Source organism: Sarcophilus harrisii, chromosome 1, assembly GCF_902635505.1.
Source record: "Sarcophilus harrisii chromosome 1, mSarHar1.11, whole genome shotgun sequence".
NCBI lineage: Eukaryota > Metazoa > Chordata > Mammalia > Dasyuromorphia > Dasyuridae > Sarcophilus > Sarcophilus harrisii.
The window spans coordinates 74,304,123-74,322,018 of NC_045426.1; the positions used below are offsets into that span (position 1 = coordinate 74,304,123).

Sequence of the window (17,896 nt, forward strand, 5' to 3'; positions counted from 1 at the left end):
AACTCTTTGGAGAGATCCTCAATAATTTTTAATAGGATAAAGATACTGAAAACAAGAGTTTGAGAACCACTGCATAGACTATGAACAGAATTAGGAATATGTGGGATGCATGAAAGAGGTATTGAGGGTGATACTGAGTTTGCGAATTGAGAGTTATCAATAGATAACTAGAAAGATGGCAGAACCCTGAATAGTCACAGGAAAGTTTAGAAGAGATGGGGGTTTGCAAGGGAAGATAATGAATAATATATTGGACATATTGAGTTCAAGATAGCTATGGAATATTCATTTCAAAATATCTAATAGATAATTTTGCTGTAGGACTAGAACTCAGGAGAAAGATTAGAGAGGGATATAGAGATCTAGTATGCATCTATATAAAGATGATAACTGAATCCATGGAAACTGATGAGATCACCAAGTAAGAGAGTAAGGGAAGAGAACAGAGCTCAGGGTAATGCACTGAGAGACATATAGTTAGTGGTTGTTACATAAGTAGACATCTGACAGGTAGGAAAGCCAAGAGAGCAATATTACAAAACAGGAAGGAGAGGAGAGAGAAATGGGATGAAAGGATGTTCCATAGAATCAAATACTGAAAAGAGGGCAAGAGAAGGAGGATTGAGCAAGGCCACTAGATTTCACATTTATAAGATCATTGGTCATTTAAAAGAGAGCAAATTCAATCAAATGATGAGGGTGATTGGATGCCAGATCAGAGTGGGTTCAGAAAAAGAAATTTAACTGAGAAAAGCAGCAAATCTATGCAATGGTAGCTAGTAGAAAATTATAGCATCTAGTGAAGATTTTTTGTTGTTGTTTTTTAAGAATTGGAGGGGGCACGCATGAGCTTGTTTATAGGAAGCCAGAAGAAATGAACAGAGAAAGATTGGGGATGGGTAGTGGGAGGGGGTTATAATAGCAGCAATCTGGTGGAGAAGACAGGTAGAAATGGAATAAAAGATACAAGTAGAGGGATGTGCCTTAAGGGTTACTTTATTACTTTCCAGATGATCTTGAAGAAATCAGTTTTTCATTAGCCACAATTTTCTCAGTTATTAAATAGGTTAACATTTCTCACAGGGATCATTGTAAGGATTATATGAGACAGTATGCAAAAACAACATGAGAATGTTATCTATGATAAACCAAGAGTGTTCTACATGGAGTCAACAAGAAACTAAACTATTTTTGCAAATATTGAGCTTAGTGACTGTCATAATGACCAATTATTTTGCTGGCATTATTTACAAGGAAGCAAAAAACTGAATGGACTTATTGGAAGGATGCCTGAGCAAAGCTGTGAGAGTGAAGAATGCACCTGCCAACATTGTGGGCCTATCTTTCTTTGCAGACACTAAATTAACTTTGTCATATTATGGAAGTGAAAGCAACACATTATGTTTTCCAGAAACCTGGCAAACCAGAATCTTCTCTATGAACATCACTTGGTCCATCATTATTCTACAACATTTGAGAAGTTTCTATCACAGAGGCACATGTGGTCTTGCTATTTATATTTATATACCTTTATTTCAATTGTCTATAATTGTCTCTCCTGTCTTGAAGTAAAACTACTTTATCATTCACTTCAAAATTGCTATCCTACTTCTAGAAGGGTTGTAAAGTATGTATTTGTTCTTAAGTTAAAAGAAATTATGATTATTTTTTTCAAGATGCTTAGAAAAGAGAATTTCAAAACATTCCAAGAAATAAAGTTTCTCCTAAAAGGGATAAACCTGACATAGGGGTGAAAAATGCTCATGTAAATATCAGCTTCATTTTTATTCTTTCTGAAAACCAATTGTAATTACATAATTAAAGTGTTATAAAAATCAGTAACTTTAAAAGAGCCAGACATTGATACCATCAGATATTTATATCAAATTTCCTCCCTGTTTTTCCCATTGTCTTTTCTTCACTTCCCCCATGTGGCCATGAGGATAAAGATTTTTTATTTTTCTGTTGTTTTGCTTTTTAATGTCATTTTGTCCACTTTACATCCACCTACCCATTAATAACAGTATTTCTTCTTCAATGCATTTTGTCTAACCTCATAAAATATATAAGCTCCTGAAAAGTTTAATATAAAATTAATTTCTGAAATTTTAATTATATTTTCCAAATCACATATTCAAATTTTATTAAAATAATTACAAGTTTTTTTTTATTTCAATTGAACCCAGGTGCAAGAAAAATGCACTCACCAGGATTTATATATATAAATATATGAATGGTTCTAAAGTAAAAAAGGAACTGACTTTTATTTAATTATCCATAGAAAGAACTTGGAATAAAAGGCAAAAGTTGCAGGCAAACAGATTTGAACTACATACAGAAAACAACCTCCTAACAATCACTGCCATCCAAAGTGTAAAGGGCTGCTTTGGAAAGCAATGAGTTCTCCCATCACTCGAAGTCATCACATGGAATTTAGATGACTACTTGTTGAGATGCTTTAGAGAACATCCCTGCTCACTCTTGTGTTGGGCTAAATGACTTATCCAGGGTCCCTTATAACTGAGATTCTAAAACTGTGGAATATATATTCATATTCAAGTCAAGACATCATATATGTGGTATCTTCATTTCAGTGTAAATCGGATTTTAGGAGACAGAATTGCACAAAATCATTTACCTTTTTTTTTTCAATTGTAAAAATCCGATGCAAAACAAAAGTCAAGATGATTACAGGTAGCACAGGAGGCAGTGGATTACCTTGGTGTCTTTAATATCTGACCAAACTCTAAGCATTCTGCATATCTTCTTCAGTCACTTTAATGGCCATTGGAACAAACTGTTCTCATCTGCCCCATGCTTTCTCATTTTGGGGATAGATATTCCGCTTATTCACTGAAGAGTTTGAAACCTGTCAGTTACGCTTAGGTTAAGGTTAAAGGTAACTGTCTGCCAAGATGGTATTACTGGAGTGTGGCTGCTGACTATGCTACAGTTTTCTGGAATCACAGGTGAGAGTTTAGATGACATGTGGACTACAAAAATAAATGAGAAGCTGCAAAATAAGCTTGGCAAGTCCATGCCAGATGTGCAAGTCCTCCTTGATTATCCTATACACCTTGTACATTTAAATAGATACACACATGTATGCATAGTTCATGTAGAGATTCTAACCCAGATCCTGATTTCTGATCAAACATACTTTCCACTTGTGGTCTAGGGGAATTTCCTATGGAATTAAGAGACTACCTCACATGCATAGAATCACACAGTCTGCTCAGAAATAAAACTTGAACCAAGGTCTTCCTGATTTTAAAGCAAACATTTTAGTCATTTAGCTTTAGTTGTTCAATTTTCAGTTACATTCAACTCTTCATGAATCCATTTAGGATTTTTTTGACGAAGATACCACAGTGGTTTGTCATTTCCTTCTCCAGCTCATTTTACACATAAGAAAACTGAGGCAAACAAGGTTAAGTGACTTTTCTAAGGTCACAGAGCTTGTAAATGTCTGAGGCTTTTGAAGTTTGGTCTTCCTGATTTCATGCCTGGTACTCTATCCACTGCACCACCTACCTTCTCCCCAACCACAACAACAAATCCAGTCATTAAATTATAGTCTTCATGAAAAGTTGTGCTTAAACAAAAATCAGAATGGTCTTATAAAACAATACCAATATTCAAAGTAAGTTACAAAGATTAAATACTGCACTGAAAACTTTCCATAAATTCCAATTTCCCCAAATGTAATTGAATTATTCTTCAAGGTAAAGTGTTCCAGTGATAAGCACTAAACCATGTATGAATTTTAAATAACTACATATACAGTCCCCATATGAATTTAAAATAGGGTCCATTGAAAGGGATGGTGCAAAGAATGGAATATTTTAGAGAAAAATGATGATGGAGAATGGAAATATTAGACTTGTAAAAGTCCAGAAACTAAATAATTTGCAGATTCAAGTATAAAATGCTGTAGGGATAATCAACTTGCCCATATGCTAAAATAGTTTTAATATATATTTAAATATGCCTTGTTTTTAAGAAATTCTAATATTAAATCACCTAAACAATTATGAAACAGGCAAGCTAATGGGTGATTAATTGCAAAGTAAAGACTTTAGTTCACAAAAGGATTTCTTTGAATACTAAAATTCCATAGAATATTCAGGTGGCTGCTACAAATCATTAATTATTCAATGGAAATATTAGTGGAGGGGGCAACAAAATCTGAATTTAAAATATTAGAAGCATGTTCCTATATTTCCAGTAGAAAAATACAGTTCAATTTACATAATTTTAGCATATACATATTTCTGGAAGACACTGGTTGCTTAAAGAAGGACACTCCTTCGTGGCTCTCTTCAACAATGAGAGGATCCAAATCAGTTCCAATTGATTTGTAATGAACAGAACCAGCTACACCCAGAGAAAGAACACTGGGAAGTGAGTGTAGACCACAACATAATATTTCCACTCTTTCTGTTATTGTTTGCTTGCATTTTTGTTTTTTCTTCTCAGGTTATTTTTACCCTCTTTCTAAATGTGATCTTTCTTGCGCAGCAAGATAACTGTATAAATATGTATACTTATATTGTATTTAACATATACTTTAACATATTTAACATGTATTGGTCTAACTGCCATTTAGGGGAGAGGTTGGGGGGAAGGAGGGGAAAAGTTGGAACAGAAGGTTTTGCAAGGGTCAATGCTGAAAAATTACCCATGTATACTTTATATATAAAAAGCTATAATAAATAAATAAATAGATAGATAAACAAAATAAAAAAAAATTCTGAAAAACAAAAAAGAACAATCCTTAATGAACAATTTGTATCACCTAATAGCAATCTTGTCATACAGACTTGAACAACAATAATAATCACCCCTTTCCCCTACTGAAAAAATAGCTTCCAAAAAAAAAAAAAAAAACAAAAGAAGTTGAAGATAATCATGCTAAGAAAGATTTATCATTTCCTATTTTTATATTCATACCTTTGAATGTGAAAATTTTGCTTCTAGAATATTGTTGATGGTTTCTTCTGAGATCAAAGAATGTAGCTCCTCTTTTAATTTGGTGACATTCTGCACACAATCCTTTACTCTCACATCTGAAACATTGCCAAAATGAAGCAATATTTATAATACTGAAATGCTTTAATGGTTGATAGTGGGTCTGAGGAGGGAGATTAGACAATAAAACAATTATAATCATAGTGGGTTGTGTTTATTTCACATGCACCACTGAAGATTCCTAAATTTTACTGAACATTTCTTATTAAAACTCAGAACTTAACAGTTGCCATCCACACATTTTTGATGAGTATCCACTAAATGCAAGTCTAGAAGAAGGAACACAAAGCAAAAGACAAATAGTCTTTGCTCAAACAGATACAAGGTGATTTGGAAAGGGGAAAATATCTAGGGGCATCAAAAAAGCTTTCAAAAGTCACCTGAGAGGAGTATGTCCTTTAAATGTTAAAGGGAAGAACTAGTAATCTAATTACTAGATTAGTAATCTAATTTGACTGAAACAACAATTTCAGAAACAAACACACTGAAGTGAATGAATACAAAGAAATATTTAGGCATATTTGTATTCTAAATCTTTTTTTGCCATATTATCTTCTGTTCTTTTCTTAGCTCACCTGTCCAATTTTCATTTAATTTCTGTTCTTTTGCAGCTAGGTGACACAGTACATAGAGCACTGGATCTGGAGTCAGGAAAATTTGAATTTAAAACCTGTCTAATATCCTTAGTCTAATATCCTGACCCTGAACAAGTCACATAAACTCTGTCCACCTCAGTTTCCTCATCTTTAAAATGTGAGTAATAATAGCACCTATCTTCCAAAGTTGTTGCATCAAATGAGATATTTATAAAGCACTTTGCAAGCCATAAAGCACTATGTAAATGTTAGTTATGGTATTCCATTTTTAACACTGATTATTATCATGGGCAGCTAGGTGGTGCAGTGGATCGAGTACCAATCCTGAAGTCAAGAGGTTCAAATCTGGCCTCAGATACTAAACACTTTTTAGCTATGCGACCCTAGGCAAGTCACTTAACCCCAATTGCCTCAGGGGAAAAAAAAGAAAGAAAGAAAGAAAAAGGAACATTGATTATCATTCCATTATTTTAAAATTAAATGCCCATTTTACAGATGAGATAAACAGCAAAACTAAATGCTCATTTGACAGATGAGGTAAGAGCAACAGAGAAAATAATATTACAGAAATATTTAGACATATTTGTAGTTTAAATTTTATGGCTCAAAATGTTTTTTAAGATTTATCTAAAGTAATTAATTTAATAGTAAATGAAATTCCATACACACAAAAAATATTTCAGATGAGAATATCCTTCCTAAACAGATATAATTATATAAAATAGATCACATACTAATAACATTTTATTTGGCTCTGTGAAGAAAATTTCTTAATGTAAACCAGAACTATAAATATTCTTCTAATAGGTTTTGATATAAGGGAGGCATAATAGTCCTCAAGCTTAAAACAACTTTAATGGGAGACAAGTATTATATTCAGAGACAGCAGACCAAAATTTCAACCTAGATCTGGGTTTAAATTCTTGTTCTCCTATTTATTACCTCTGTAGCCTTACCCCTTAAATTTTAAATTTTATGGACTTTTCATTTCTCATTAATAATAGGAAGAATTTGGACTAGATGACATCTCAAGTTCCTTACTGTTCAAAATCTATTATCCTATATTTGGTCGATAAGATTCCTGTTAATCTGGTTTTATTTTATGAAACCTGCTACAGAAAAATTTGACTAAAGCCTACCTCTACTCAAGGCATAGTCATAATTCTGCATTTTTAAAAGACCAGCAGAATCTTGAGAGATCAAACTAAACTAAAAAGTCTAAGTACAGGTCAAATGATAAACTGAGTGCTGAATGTCTGAGGACCAGGCTTGCTAAGTTTGAAAAGACTTGACATCTGGTGGGCTACAAGGTGATGGATTTTTTTAGCCATAGCCAAATCTGGAAGACTACCTACTAAAGCAGAAAGAAATGATAACTTGCTCTGATGGCAGAAGTGCCAACATGGATTAAATCACTAATTCCTAAAGTATTTCAAGAAGAAAAAATACTCATCACTGAAAGCCTAAGAAAACTCCATCCAAACACCAAAAATCCCCCACTCTTAACATATCTCTCTGTTTTTCTTGTCAAAATAATAAGATATCCTCAAAAACTGACTTCTCCAGGCCAGAACCCAGAACCATCTAGAGTTCATCATATTTAGTCAAAAATTCCTGGAATTATTTGGAGTAAGGGTTTTGTTAGATTTATGCTACTATTCTTTAAATGTCAGAAAACAAAAAGCAGGTAAAGCAAGAAACTGACTTGTGATTCCTAGGCTCAATGAGGTTTGGTGTTTTTTGTTTGTTTGTTTTTTTAAGTAAAATAATTTTATTTTATGTTCTCAGAAATCTGTTTAGCAGAATTACAAATAATGAAACACAATAACAATCACTGTATATAATCATCTGAGTCTGAGGAGAAGGGACATTCTTAAATGCATGAGGGAACAGTAGTAGGCTTCATTAATCACATAGTAGGAAGATAGTAAATGTTTGATGAAAGAAAGAAAAAGAAAAAAGAAAGAGAGACAGAGACAGAGAGACAAACAGATAGATAGGAAGAGGGAAAGGAGGGGAAAGGAGAGAGGAGAGGAGAGCAGAAGAGAGGAGGAGGCAAGGAAGGAACGAGAGAAGGAAAAAAGAAAAAGAAATGAAGGAAAAGAAAAGAGAACTGACCTCAAAATCCAAGGATTCGGGTTCCAATTATAGTTCAAGCATATTTTACCTACATGATGTCAGGTTATGTTACTTAACATTTCAGGTTCATCTTCCTCTCTTGTAAACTGGGATTGTAGTACTTAAACCATTTTCCTTAACAGGTTATTGTAAGCCTCAAAAGAGATAGTTATGAAAAGTACTTTGTAAACCTTAAAATGTTATAAAAATGTCAGCTACTATTTTTCTATTTCCACATCATTAAATTTTTATTAAAAACTGCTTGCTAGTAACTTCCTAAAGTATTCCTTTGTGTTTGGTAAATGCCACAATAAACATTAGATGGTCAGGGAAATAGTTGAGAGTAATAAAGATCTGGGCAAGAAGGAGTCCAGAAAAAAATGTTGTTCTCTCTGTCCCTAAGCTTTCTGCTGAATATTTAGGATGTGGCTCTCATATCTAGTGATTTACACATTACCAGAATACTAAATGAACAATGCACTAGCATGAAGTAATGTCATCTGAAATAATCTGAAAAATAATCAGTAAATAATTGTATAGCAAAGTCAGTACATGGGAAATTTTAAGAGTTTTGCTAAGTGTTTTTGGTTTTATTTTGTTTTCTTTTCTTTTTTGCCAGCCTAATGCTATGTGAAAGGCTATAGAACATTATGTAAAATATAGTTAATGGAGGTGGGGTAGGGGGTAGGAGGAATGAACAGGCCAAAGCTGTGACTAAATGAAGTATAATTAATTCATTCTTCATTAAGTACAACAGATGCTACCCAATCCAGTACTCTGGGATCCATTCTTTAAAGATTTCCCATTTCTCTACAGACTGGTCAAAAAGATCCAGAATCATGGACTGTGAGCATTGTAAAGAACGTTACATCCCAATCCATTTTGCAGATGATAAACTCTGAGAGGTAAGGTAACTTGCTTCATATCACATAGCTATTTTGTAAGTGACATGGAGAAATTAGAACCCAGGGACCAAATTCATTACTTTTTATTTACTTCACCAAAGCACCCCCAAACTGAACCTGGAAATACCGAAGCTTAGAATGCTTCCTTTACTCATAATATAGGTAGACATCCATTTGATTGATTTTCAAATGTGACATTCCTTCCATCTTTCATTATATTTTCTTCTTCAAATAAATGTATGAAAATTATGCCTCATTTATTTTATCTGTTGGAAGAAAACCAGGAACTTACCCCTAGTTACACTGAAGTTGCTAAGGAAAGCTATAATGGGGTTTCCAGATAAAGGCTTCTCGAGGCTTCTGGCCAACCTAAAATGACAAAAAATTAATGCTAAATTAGGCAAGATAAAATACTAGAAATTATGTTGAGTGAATGTGACTTCCTGAGTCCCTAGGAGATGGACTGGATAACAAGATAATTAGGCATCAAGTCCCTCCTGACACCGTCTATCTGCTTATGTCCATGAATACACTATGGCAATACTTTTTCTCCTCAGACTTCCTACCAAGATGAACCAAGGGCATAAAGATTCATTATGAATAGTTTTAGACTGAATGCTTTAATTTCCAATGTGAAAGGAGGACAGAAAAGAAATATCACGAACTGTGACAACAGGGAATCTAAGAGAATATTTTTCTCTCTAAGTCATCTGCTGAACATAAAGTGCATATTTTCTCATTTAGTAGTTTCCACTCTCCAAATACTGAATAAACACTAAAGAAATATGGAAGAAACCTGGAGTAATTGGAAAATGAAAACAAATCTGGGATCCTTATTATGAAACATGTTTATATTTTAAATATTATGAAACAGCATCATAGAGTATAAAGAAAGCTTTAAAGACATGGACTTAAGTTCTACCTCTGAATTCTATTGGTCTTATGACATCAGTCATAAATTCATTTTATGAACTTATGAATTTCCAGGAAGTCTGGAAAACTACAAGTTGCAGAATAAATATTAATTGGCATTTGTATAGAATTTCCTCATCAGGAATTTCCTGCACTAAAGAATTCATGGGTCTGGAATAAGAAAGAAAAATGATATTTCATCATTTTCAATTAAAAATTAAACTACCAAATTAAATAAAAATCTGGCTTTACTTTTGCATGTGTAGCTTTACAGTTTCTAACACTGGATAGCATTCACAGTCTCTGTCTGTAGCATTTCCCAGACTTCTCTTCAAACTTTCCAAGCTACTAGCAAGCTTGCTGCTGATATGCAATAGTTCTTCACAATGTCCATGATTGGTTGAGGACCAAATATTTTCAAAATCCTAGAAAACATAGTAGAGTCAGAGGTAAGAAGAACATATGTTGACATATTTTCATTCATTCCAGTTAAAAGACATGACTTTATTAATATTATCTAAATGCTGAGTTTATATTATATACCATGATTAAACTTAAGCAGCAATTTGAAAATGCTAATGAAATGGATATTCCATGTGATCATTATTTTCTATGAAAAAAAGGAAAATTTTATAAGCATAATTTATTAAATTCTGAAAAGACATAGCTATGAGATAGGTTTTTAATTAACATTTTTATAATTTACCAGTATAAACAGAAAAAAATACTGTTAAATTTAATCCCCTAAAACTATCTTAAGTCCCAAGTGTATCACAGCATGACAGTCTTAATTATTCATTAAAAAGACAAAACAGAGAGAGAAATTTAAGCACTGAAACACTGAGAAAGCAGAGATTGGGAGTAATAAATGTACAAACCTGGTAATGGTCATGAACTAATGTAACTCCTTGTACAATGGATAAGAGGAGATGTCTTAGTAATCCATCCTTGCAGCTCATAAAAGTACACAAAATGTCCTTAGTAAAAGAAGGATCTTCTACAGGAAGGAACACAGAAAAATAATTAATGAAAATTAAGTCCCCTCACAAATGTATTTTCTTAAAGAAAGAAAACCAGGATCTGGGGCTAAAAAATATGACATACTTAAAAAGAAATGATTATAAAAAACATTATGAAATTCCAAATCAATTAAATAAGTCTTTATTAAGAATTCACAAAGGGCAATTCTAGAGCCAAGATGCAATAGTGAAGCAGGAACTCAACTGAATTCTCCCAAATTCCCTTCAAAAAATTTTGGAATGATGCCTCAAACTCAATTTTAGAAGAGTGAAAGACCATTTCCAGCCCAAGACAGCTTTGAAGGTCAACAGGAAAAAAACCTGTCTCTCTGGAGTGAGAAGGGGGCATACTTATCATATCCTATGGGCCTCACCCTCAGTATAGGATAGCATTTCTATATACTATTAACAAAAGCAGAAAAGAAATAGAAAGAGAAATTCCATTTAAGATAATAGCAGACATTAAAAAATACTTGGGAATCTACCTGACAAGATAAATCAGGAACCATACAAACACAATTACCAAATACTTTTCAAGCCTATATAATAAAAAATTACAATTATACCTACACTAAGCCTACTTGTTTAATGCCATACCAAACTACCAAAAATTATTTTATGGATCCAGAAAAAATAAAGCAAAATTCATGTGAAAGAACAAAAAAATCAAGAATATCAATGGAATTAATGGGAGGGGGAGTGAAATGTGAAGAAAATTGGTCTTGTTTTATTATATTTCAAACTGTATTATACAGCAATCAAAATCAAATCAATTTTAAACTGGAAAAAAAAAGAGTGATGCATCAGTGGAATAGATTAGTATACAGATACAATAGTAAATGACTATAATGATTTAGTGTTTGATACAACCTAGATCCAAGTACTTTGGAAACAAAATATTTTCGGAAAACTGGAAAAGAATATGACAAAAACTATGTATAAACTAATGTCTCACAGTATATTTTTATTTTATTTTATTTTTTATTTTTTTAATAACTTTTTATTGACAGAACCCATGCCAGGGTAATTTTTTACAACATTATCCCACTTGCACTCACTTCTGTTCCGATTTTTCCCCTCCCTCCCTCCACCCCCTCCCCCAGATGGCAAGCAGTCTTATACATGTTAAATAGGTTACAGTAGATCTTAGATACAATATATGTGTGCAGAACCTAACAGTTCTCTTGTTGCTCAGGGAGAATTGGATTTAGAACGTATAAATAACCTGGGAGGAAGAACAAAAATGCAAGAAGTTTACATTCATTTCCTAGTGTTCTTTCTTTGGGTGTAGCTGCTTCTCACAGCATATTTTTTTTAAAAAGGGTCAAAATGGGTACATGATTTAGATATAAAGAATACCATAAGCAAATTAGAGGATCATAAAATGGTATGTCTATCAGGTCTATGAATAAGGAAAGAATTAAGGACCAAATAATAGATAGTATTATAAAATATAAAATGGATAATTTTGATTATATTAAATTTAAACAAAACCAATGCAACAAAAATTAGAAGAAAAGCAAAAATTGGGAAGAATATTTATAGCAAGTATTTATGATAAAGGCCTCATTTCTCAAAAATATAAGGAATTTAGTGAAATTTATAAAAATAAAAGTCATTACCCAACTACTTAGTAATCAAAGGATAAGAACTGGCAGTTTTCAGGCAAAGAAATTAAAGCTATCAAGAATCATGAAAGTGATCTAAATCACTATTATTTATGTGATAAATGTGTTATTTTAATTTGAATTTCTGTCATATGACAGAAAAGAAAAATAATAAATGTTAGATGGAATGTGGGAAAATGGGACACTAATGCATTGTTGGTAGAGTTGTGAAATGATTCAACCTCCAGAAAATTATTTGGAATCGTGCCCAAAGGGCTATAAAACCATGCATACCCTTTGATCCTGCAATATCACTGTATCTATATCCCAAAGAGATCCAAAAAGGGATGGGGAGAGAGAAGGACCTATTTGTACAAAAATATTTATAGCAGCTCTTTTTGTGGTGCCTAAGAATTAGAAAGTGAAGGAATGTCCATCAACTGAGGAATGACTGAACAAGTTGTAATATATTATTGTAATGAAATATTATTTTACTATTAAAAATGGTAAGCAGGTGCTTTCAGGAAAACCTAGAAAGACTTACAAGAATTGATGCAGAGTGAGCAGCACCAGAGCACTGCATAGAAATACTATATAATGAACAATTCTGAATGATTTAGCTATTCTCGGTAATAATTGATTAGAGACATTCTCAAAGGATTCATGATGAAAAATGCTATCCACATTCAGAGAAAGAATGAATGGCATCTGAATACAGATCAAAGTATATTATTTCTTTCTGTGTTTGTTTGAATTTTTCTTCTTTTTTCTTTCTACTTACTTAGGTTTGAATTTTCTTCCACAAAATGACTAATATAAAAATATGCTTTATATGGTTACACATAAATGACCTATATCACACTGCTGACTATCTTAGAAAGGGGAAGGGGAAAGAAGGAGGAAAAAATTTGGAATTCAAAACTTTAAAATATTAATATCAAAAATTGTTTTTACATGTACATGGGAGAAATATTGTTTTTAAAAGAAGAATTTACAACAAAGTATAGAACACTATGTTAACTTCTGAGAAAGATACAGATTTAGGTCCTGGGTCTCCAAGTTCAGTGTTCTTTCCACAGCTAATGGAAAAACATGTGCTAGATAATAATAGCTAGATGGATGCAAAATTGGTTAAATGGACAGATTTATAAATGTAGTGATTAATGGATCAATCTCAACTTGGAGGAAAGTGACCCAATTTGGTGTGTGTGTATGTGTGTATGTGTATTTGGTGTGGGGAGGTGAGGGTGTGGGTGGGTGTACTTTTAATGGTGCTCTGCTGTTCAAAAATTCTATTGTTGACTTTGATGAAAGCTTAGATAGCTAGTTTATCAAAGCTTACAAATGATGCAAAACAGGGAGGAATAGCTAACTTTTTAAATAATGAAATCAGAATGTGAAATGTATAAAAATCTCCTGAAGGAATTAGGAGTGTTTAACCTGGAGAAGAAATGTTTTAGAGGAGGCTATTAGCAGGCTGTTCATAAAAGGCTTACTAAAACCTCTTATAGATACTGATTGACATTTCCATGTAACCAGTCAGGACCAGGAACATATATGAGAGAAATGTAAAGTATTGGAAAAGTGGTACGGGAAAGTAGTTAGGACTTTTCTTAAGACCCTATTATTTTCCTCCTTTGAAAGGAAAATTCCACATCTAGTTAATCAGAGGCCTTATTATATTCTCAGATACTATGAAGACATAATGCATGAACTGAAATTTCTGGAACCAAAGTTTCCCCAGGATCAAATAAAAACAAAATAAAGTATGTCTATGAAAATCATGGAAGGTCAGTTGTAATTCTCAAAGCAGAAACCATCAGCACAAAATCTACAGAACATCCTGACAAGGTTGTCTCTCTCCTCCTAACATAAATTCTAAGTCCTTGAAGAAAATACCCAGAAGCTCAATAATCATCCTCTGTAAAGTTATCTAACTTGTTTATGCTGAAAATAAACAAATCTTTCAAGGTGAACCCAGGAAAGAAAAAAATAAAATAAAACAAAGAATTACTCTATAAACTTCCACCATCAGAACAAATTATCTATGGTATGGGGCGGAAATAATTGACACAGGTGTTATGTGTGCATAATTGAAGAGTAGAGGAAGGTCATTTTGTACTTTTGCTATCACTCTCCTTCCCTCTTTCTCTGTCTATGTCTCTTTCTGTGTCTCTGTTTATCTGTCTCTGTCTCTCTCTCTCTCTCTCTCTCTCTCTCTCTCTCTCTCTTTCTCTGTCTCTCTGTCCCTGTCTCTCTCATCTCTCTCTGTCTCCTTCTTTCCCTCCCTCCCTTCCACCTTCTCTATTTCTTTTTCATTAAAGATGGAAAATCTGCCCATACTGCTCTCTCCTGTCTTTCCCAAGAAAGTTACAACTTCCCTTTTGTGTGTATCATCTCTTTCTTATGAACCTTAATCCTATTTATTTAATATAATCAAAATCTAGAGTTGAAAAAGATTTCAGAAGTCCTGTAGTCCAACTATCTTATTTTACAGTTGAGGAAACTGAGGCCCAGAGAAGTTTAGCAGTGTAATTCAACGAAAAACTGATTTTGAAAACAAAAGATCTGGTTGGGGGCAGCTAGTTGGTGTAGTAGATAGAAACCAGCCCTGAAATCAGGAGAACCTGAGTTCAACTATGGTCTCAGATGGCTGTGTGACCCCTGGCAACTGATTCTCAGTCCTTTACTTACCCAACTTCCCATAAGTAGTAAACATCAGAGAAGATTTAGAACCCAGGTCCTCTGACCCCAGAGTCAGTGTTCTTTTCAAAGTACTATGCTCTTTCCTTTTACATATGTCTTCTGTGGCTGACAGAGGTATGACAGAGGTGCTTTTTGAGTTTACCATTAAAAGAAGTGTTAGTATTCAATAGCTGGTGGCTCAGAGGGTATTCTAAGAACAGAGAATAGAGTGAGAAAGGAACAAAGATGTGAGAGTACAGGGCATATTCAAGTGATAGGAACAGTTCACTCTGACTGAAGCATAAAGCATTTGGAAGGGAAAGGAAAGTTGAAAAGGGTCAGTAGCACTGGACTTTCAAGAGTCACAAAAAACAGAAGGGAGGAATGTCAACTTTACTCTGTAGGCAATCTCCTGGGACATTTAAGCAGTCTATGTTCCATTTGAAGTTATTTCATCCATTATACCATGTTTTCCATAATCTAACAGAAATGTATTCTTTTGAAATTCATTTATCATTTTTAAAGAACTGTTTTTAATAGTTGTGTTTATGACATAAGGCACAAAGATATTTTCCATGAGTACCAAAATGATTTTTCAAAAAGAAAAGAAAATAATTTCTCAACCAAAAGAATATAAGCTTCTTGAGAGCAGGGAATGTTTTGTTTTCATTTCTACCTGTATTTCCAGTGCTTAAAAGACTACCTGGCTCACTGTAGGTGCACAATAAATGACTGTTGGAATGAACTATTGAATTACATTTTTGGTAATACACAAGAATTATTATAAGAGCATTTTTATAGATTATTAGATTAGTCCAAATTCCTCATTTTGCTGCAGCCCAGAGAAATGGAATAGCTTGTCTCAAATCACATGATGAATCAGTGATCACACCAGGACTAAAACTGAGTTCTCTAAATTCCCAGGCTAGCATTCTTTCTACAATGAAGTTTCAACAAATTAACATAAAGGAAGACTACCAAAATGCTTGCTTTTAGATGTGCTCCATCATTTTGAGGATTTTTTTTTACATATTTTAAAGTCCCTTATTTTTAAAAAATGTTTCACTTCAGAAATCACTTATTTTTGAAAAATACACAAAAGCATGCTTTCAAACACCATTTGGGGAGCATCTGTCTTTGAAGATAAATTGATCTTGTGTCTGGGAAAGGAATCAACATATTTCCATGAAACAAGTTTAAATTATTGTGTTGTCTTAAAAGAAATGATTTTACCATATTTTTAAAAATCAGTTAACATAGATTGTATAATATCAATATGTTGTATTTCTTGGTCACCTGAAACTCGTACATAGTACAATACGGCTTAGTGGAGTCAGGAAGACCTGTGTGCAAATGCTCATTTGCTATGTGACTTTGCACGTCACTTCTTTTTATTCTAGTTTCCTAATCATAAAATGAGATTGTTGAATTTAGTAACCTTTAAAGTCTTAATAATGTACCAATAAGTCAATGAAAAACAGACTTTAGCTAATTGTCCCAAAATTTTAAGTCTCATATTAGGTTTTATCCCCTCCCCCCCAGATAAAGGGCCAGAGTTCTATGACTGATGTGAATACAGAGGTAAGCCCCCTCCAACAAAAAGCAATCTAATTACTGGTTGCTTCTTCACTTTTCTGCACTTCTGAGAGTACATACAGGAAGGGAAGAAGGGAAGAAGAATTTCTATATCATCTCCTATGTACTAGTCATTGTGCTAAGCAGTTTTATTTTATTGGAGGATTTTGTTTCTTTCTTCTTACAAATATTAATTTATTTGATCCTCACGTTAACCCTGGGAAACAGGTGTTTTTATTATTCCCATTTTATAACTGAGGAAACTGAAGTAGAGTTTAAGTGACTGGTGCAGGGTCATATAGTTAATAAGTGTCTGAGGGTGAATTTGAATTTATTAAACTCCTGGCCCATCCCTCTATATATCATATTAACCCTACTTTCTGTTTTTTGTTTTTGTTGTTGTTGTTGTTGTTGTTGTTTGTTTTCTTGAGTTTGGGGGAGTTTTTTGGAGAAACAATTGAAGTTAAGTGACTTGGCTAAGGCCATACAACTTGGAGGTGTTAAGTGATTGAGAGGGGATTTCAGCTCAGGTTCTCCTAACTCCAGGGATGGTACTGTATCTCTCTGTGGACAGAGGGAGAAGAAGAGGAAAGAAGGGAAATGGAGAAAGAAGGAAGGAAAGAAGGAAGGAAGGAAGGAAGGAAGGAAGGAAGGAAGGAAGGAAGGAAGGAAGGAAGGAAGGAAGGAAGGAAGGAAGGAAGGAAGGAAGGAAGGAAGAAAAGAGGGGAAGGAAGGAAGAAAAGAGGGGAAGGAAGGAAAAGAAGAAGACGTCCTGACTGGACTCAATTTGAATGTAAATAGCAATCATTTCTGCTTTAACAAGAAACCCTGAGGATCTTCCCCTCTGAGATTAATTCATTCATTCAGTTTTTAGATTTGGGGGGACTAGGCTAAAGAGAAGATTCTTTGCTTCAATTGCTACCTAGTTTTAATTACTGAAGGTGTGGCCTCAGTCAAACTGAGATGTATTGAAGACCTTAGTTTAAAAAGGCAGGTCTCCCATTTCATCCAGGACCATCTCCAGTCATCTTGATCTATATGTGGCCACTGGACCCAGATGGCTCTGGAGGGAAAAGAGAGGCAGGTGATCTTGCACAGCCCTCTTCATTTAAATCCAACTCACTTGCATGTCATAGCATCACATACCTGGTGTCATGTCCTTGGAGAATGAAGGACAAACAACTTTCTATAAAAATTTGAAGTGAAATTTGGGCATTTTAATAAAATTTTATTTTATATCATATATATATATATGCTGAATTAAGATTAAATGTCATTAATAATCTATAAATTTATGACATTCATATTATAAAATAATGATCTCTCAAGACAGATTAGCATACACATTGGATATTCTTGAAGATCACATAACTCAAAAATGCTAGAATTCAGCAGCATTTTCTATGGTAGTAAAAATTAATTAAAAATAAAATTGGTTGCCTAGCAAT

General features: G+C 33.5%; 1 protein-coding gene across 1 annotated transcript in view; it reads right to left on the reverse strand.

Annotated features, from left to right (window-relative positions):
- The window catches only part of ABCA13 (ATP binding cassette subfamily A member 13), a 504,928-nt gene that overhangs the window by 350,618 nt on the left and 136,414 nt on the right, over positions 1 to 17,896 (reverse strand). The window contains exons 20-23 of the mRNA XM_031957225.1: positions 10,441 to 10,559; positions 9,815 to 9,987; positions 8,943 to 9,019; positions 4,954 to 5,069 (exon numbers count right to left, since the gene is read on the reverse strand). Coding sequence (XP_031813085.1) covers positions 4,954 to 5,069; positions 8,943 to 9,019; positions 9,815 to 9,987; positions 10,441 to 10,559 — 485 coding nt within the window. The remainder of the gene's footprint in view (positions 1 to 4,953; positions 5,070 to 8,942; positions 9,020 to 9,814; positions 9,988 to 10,440; positions 10,560 to 17,896) is intronic.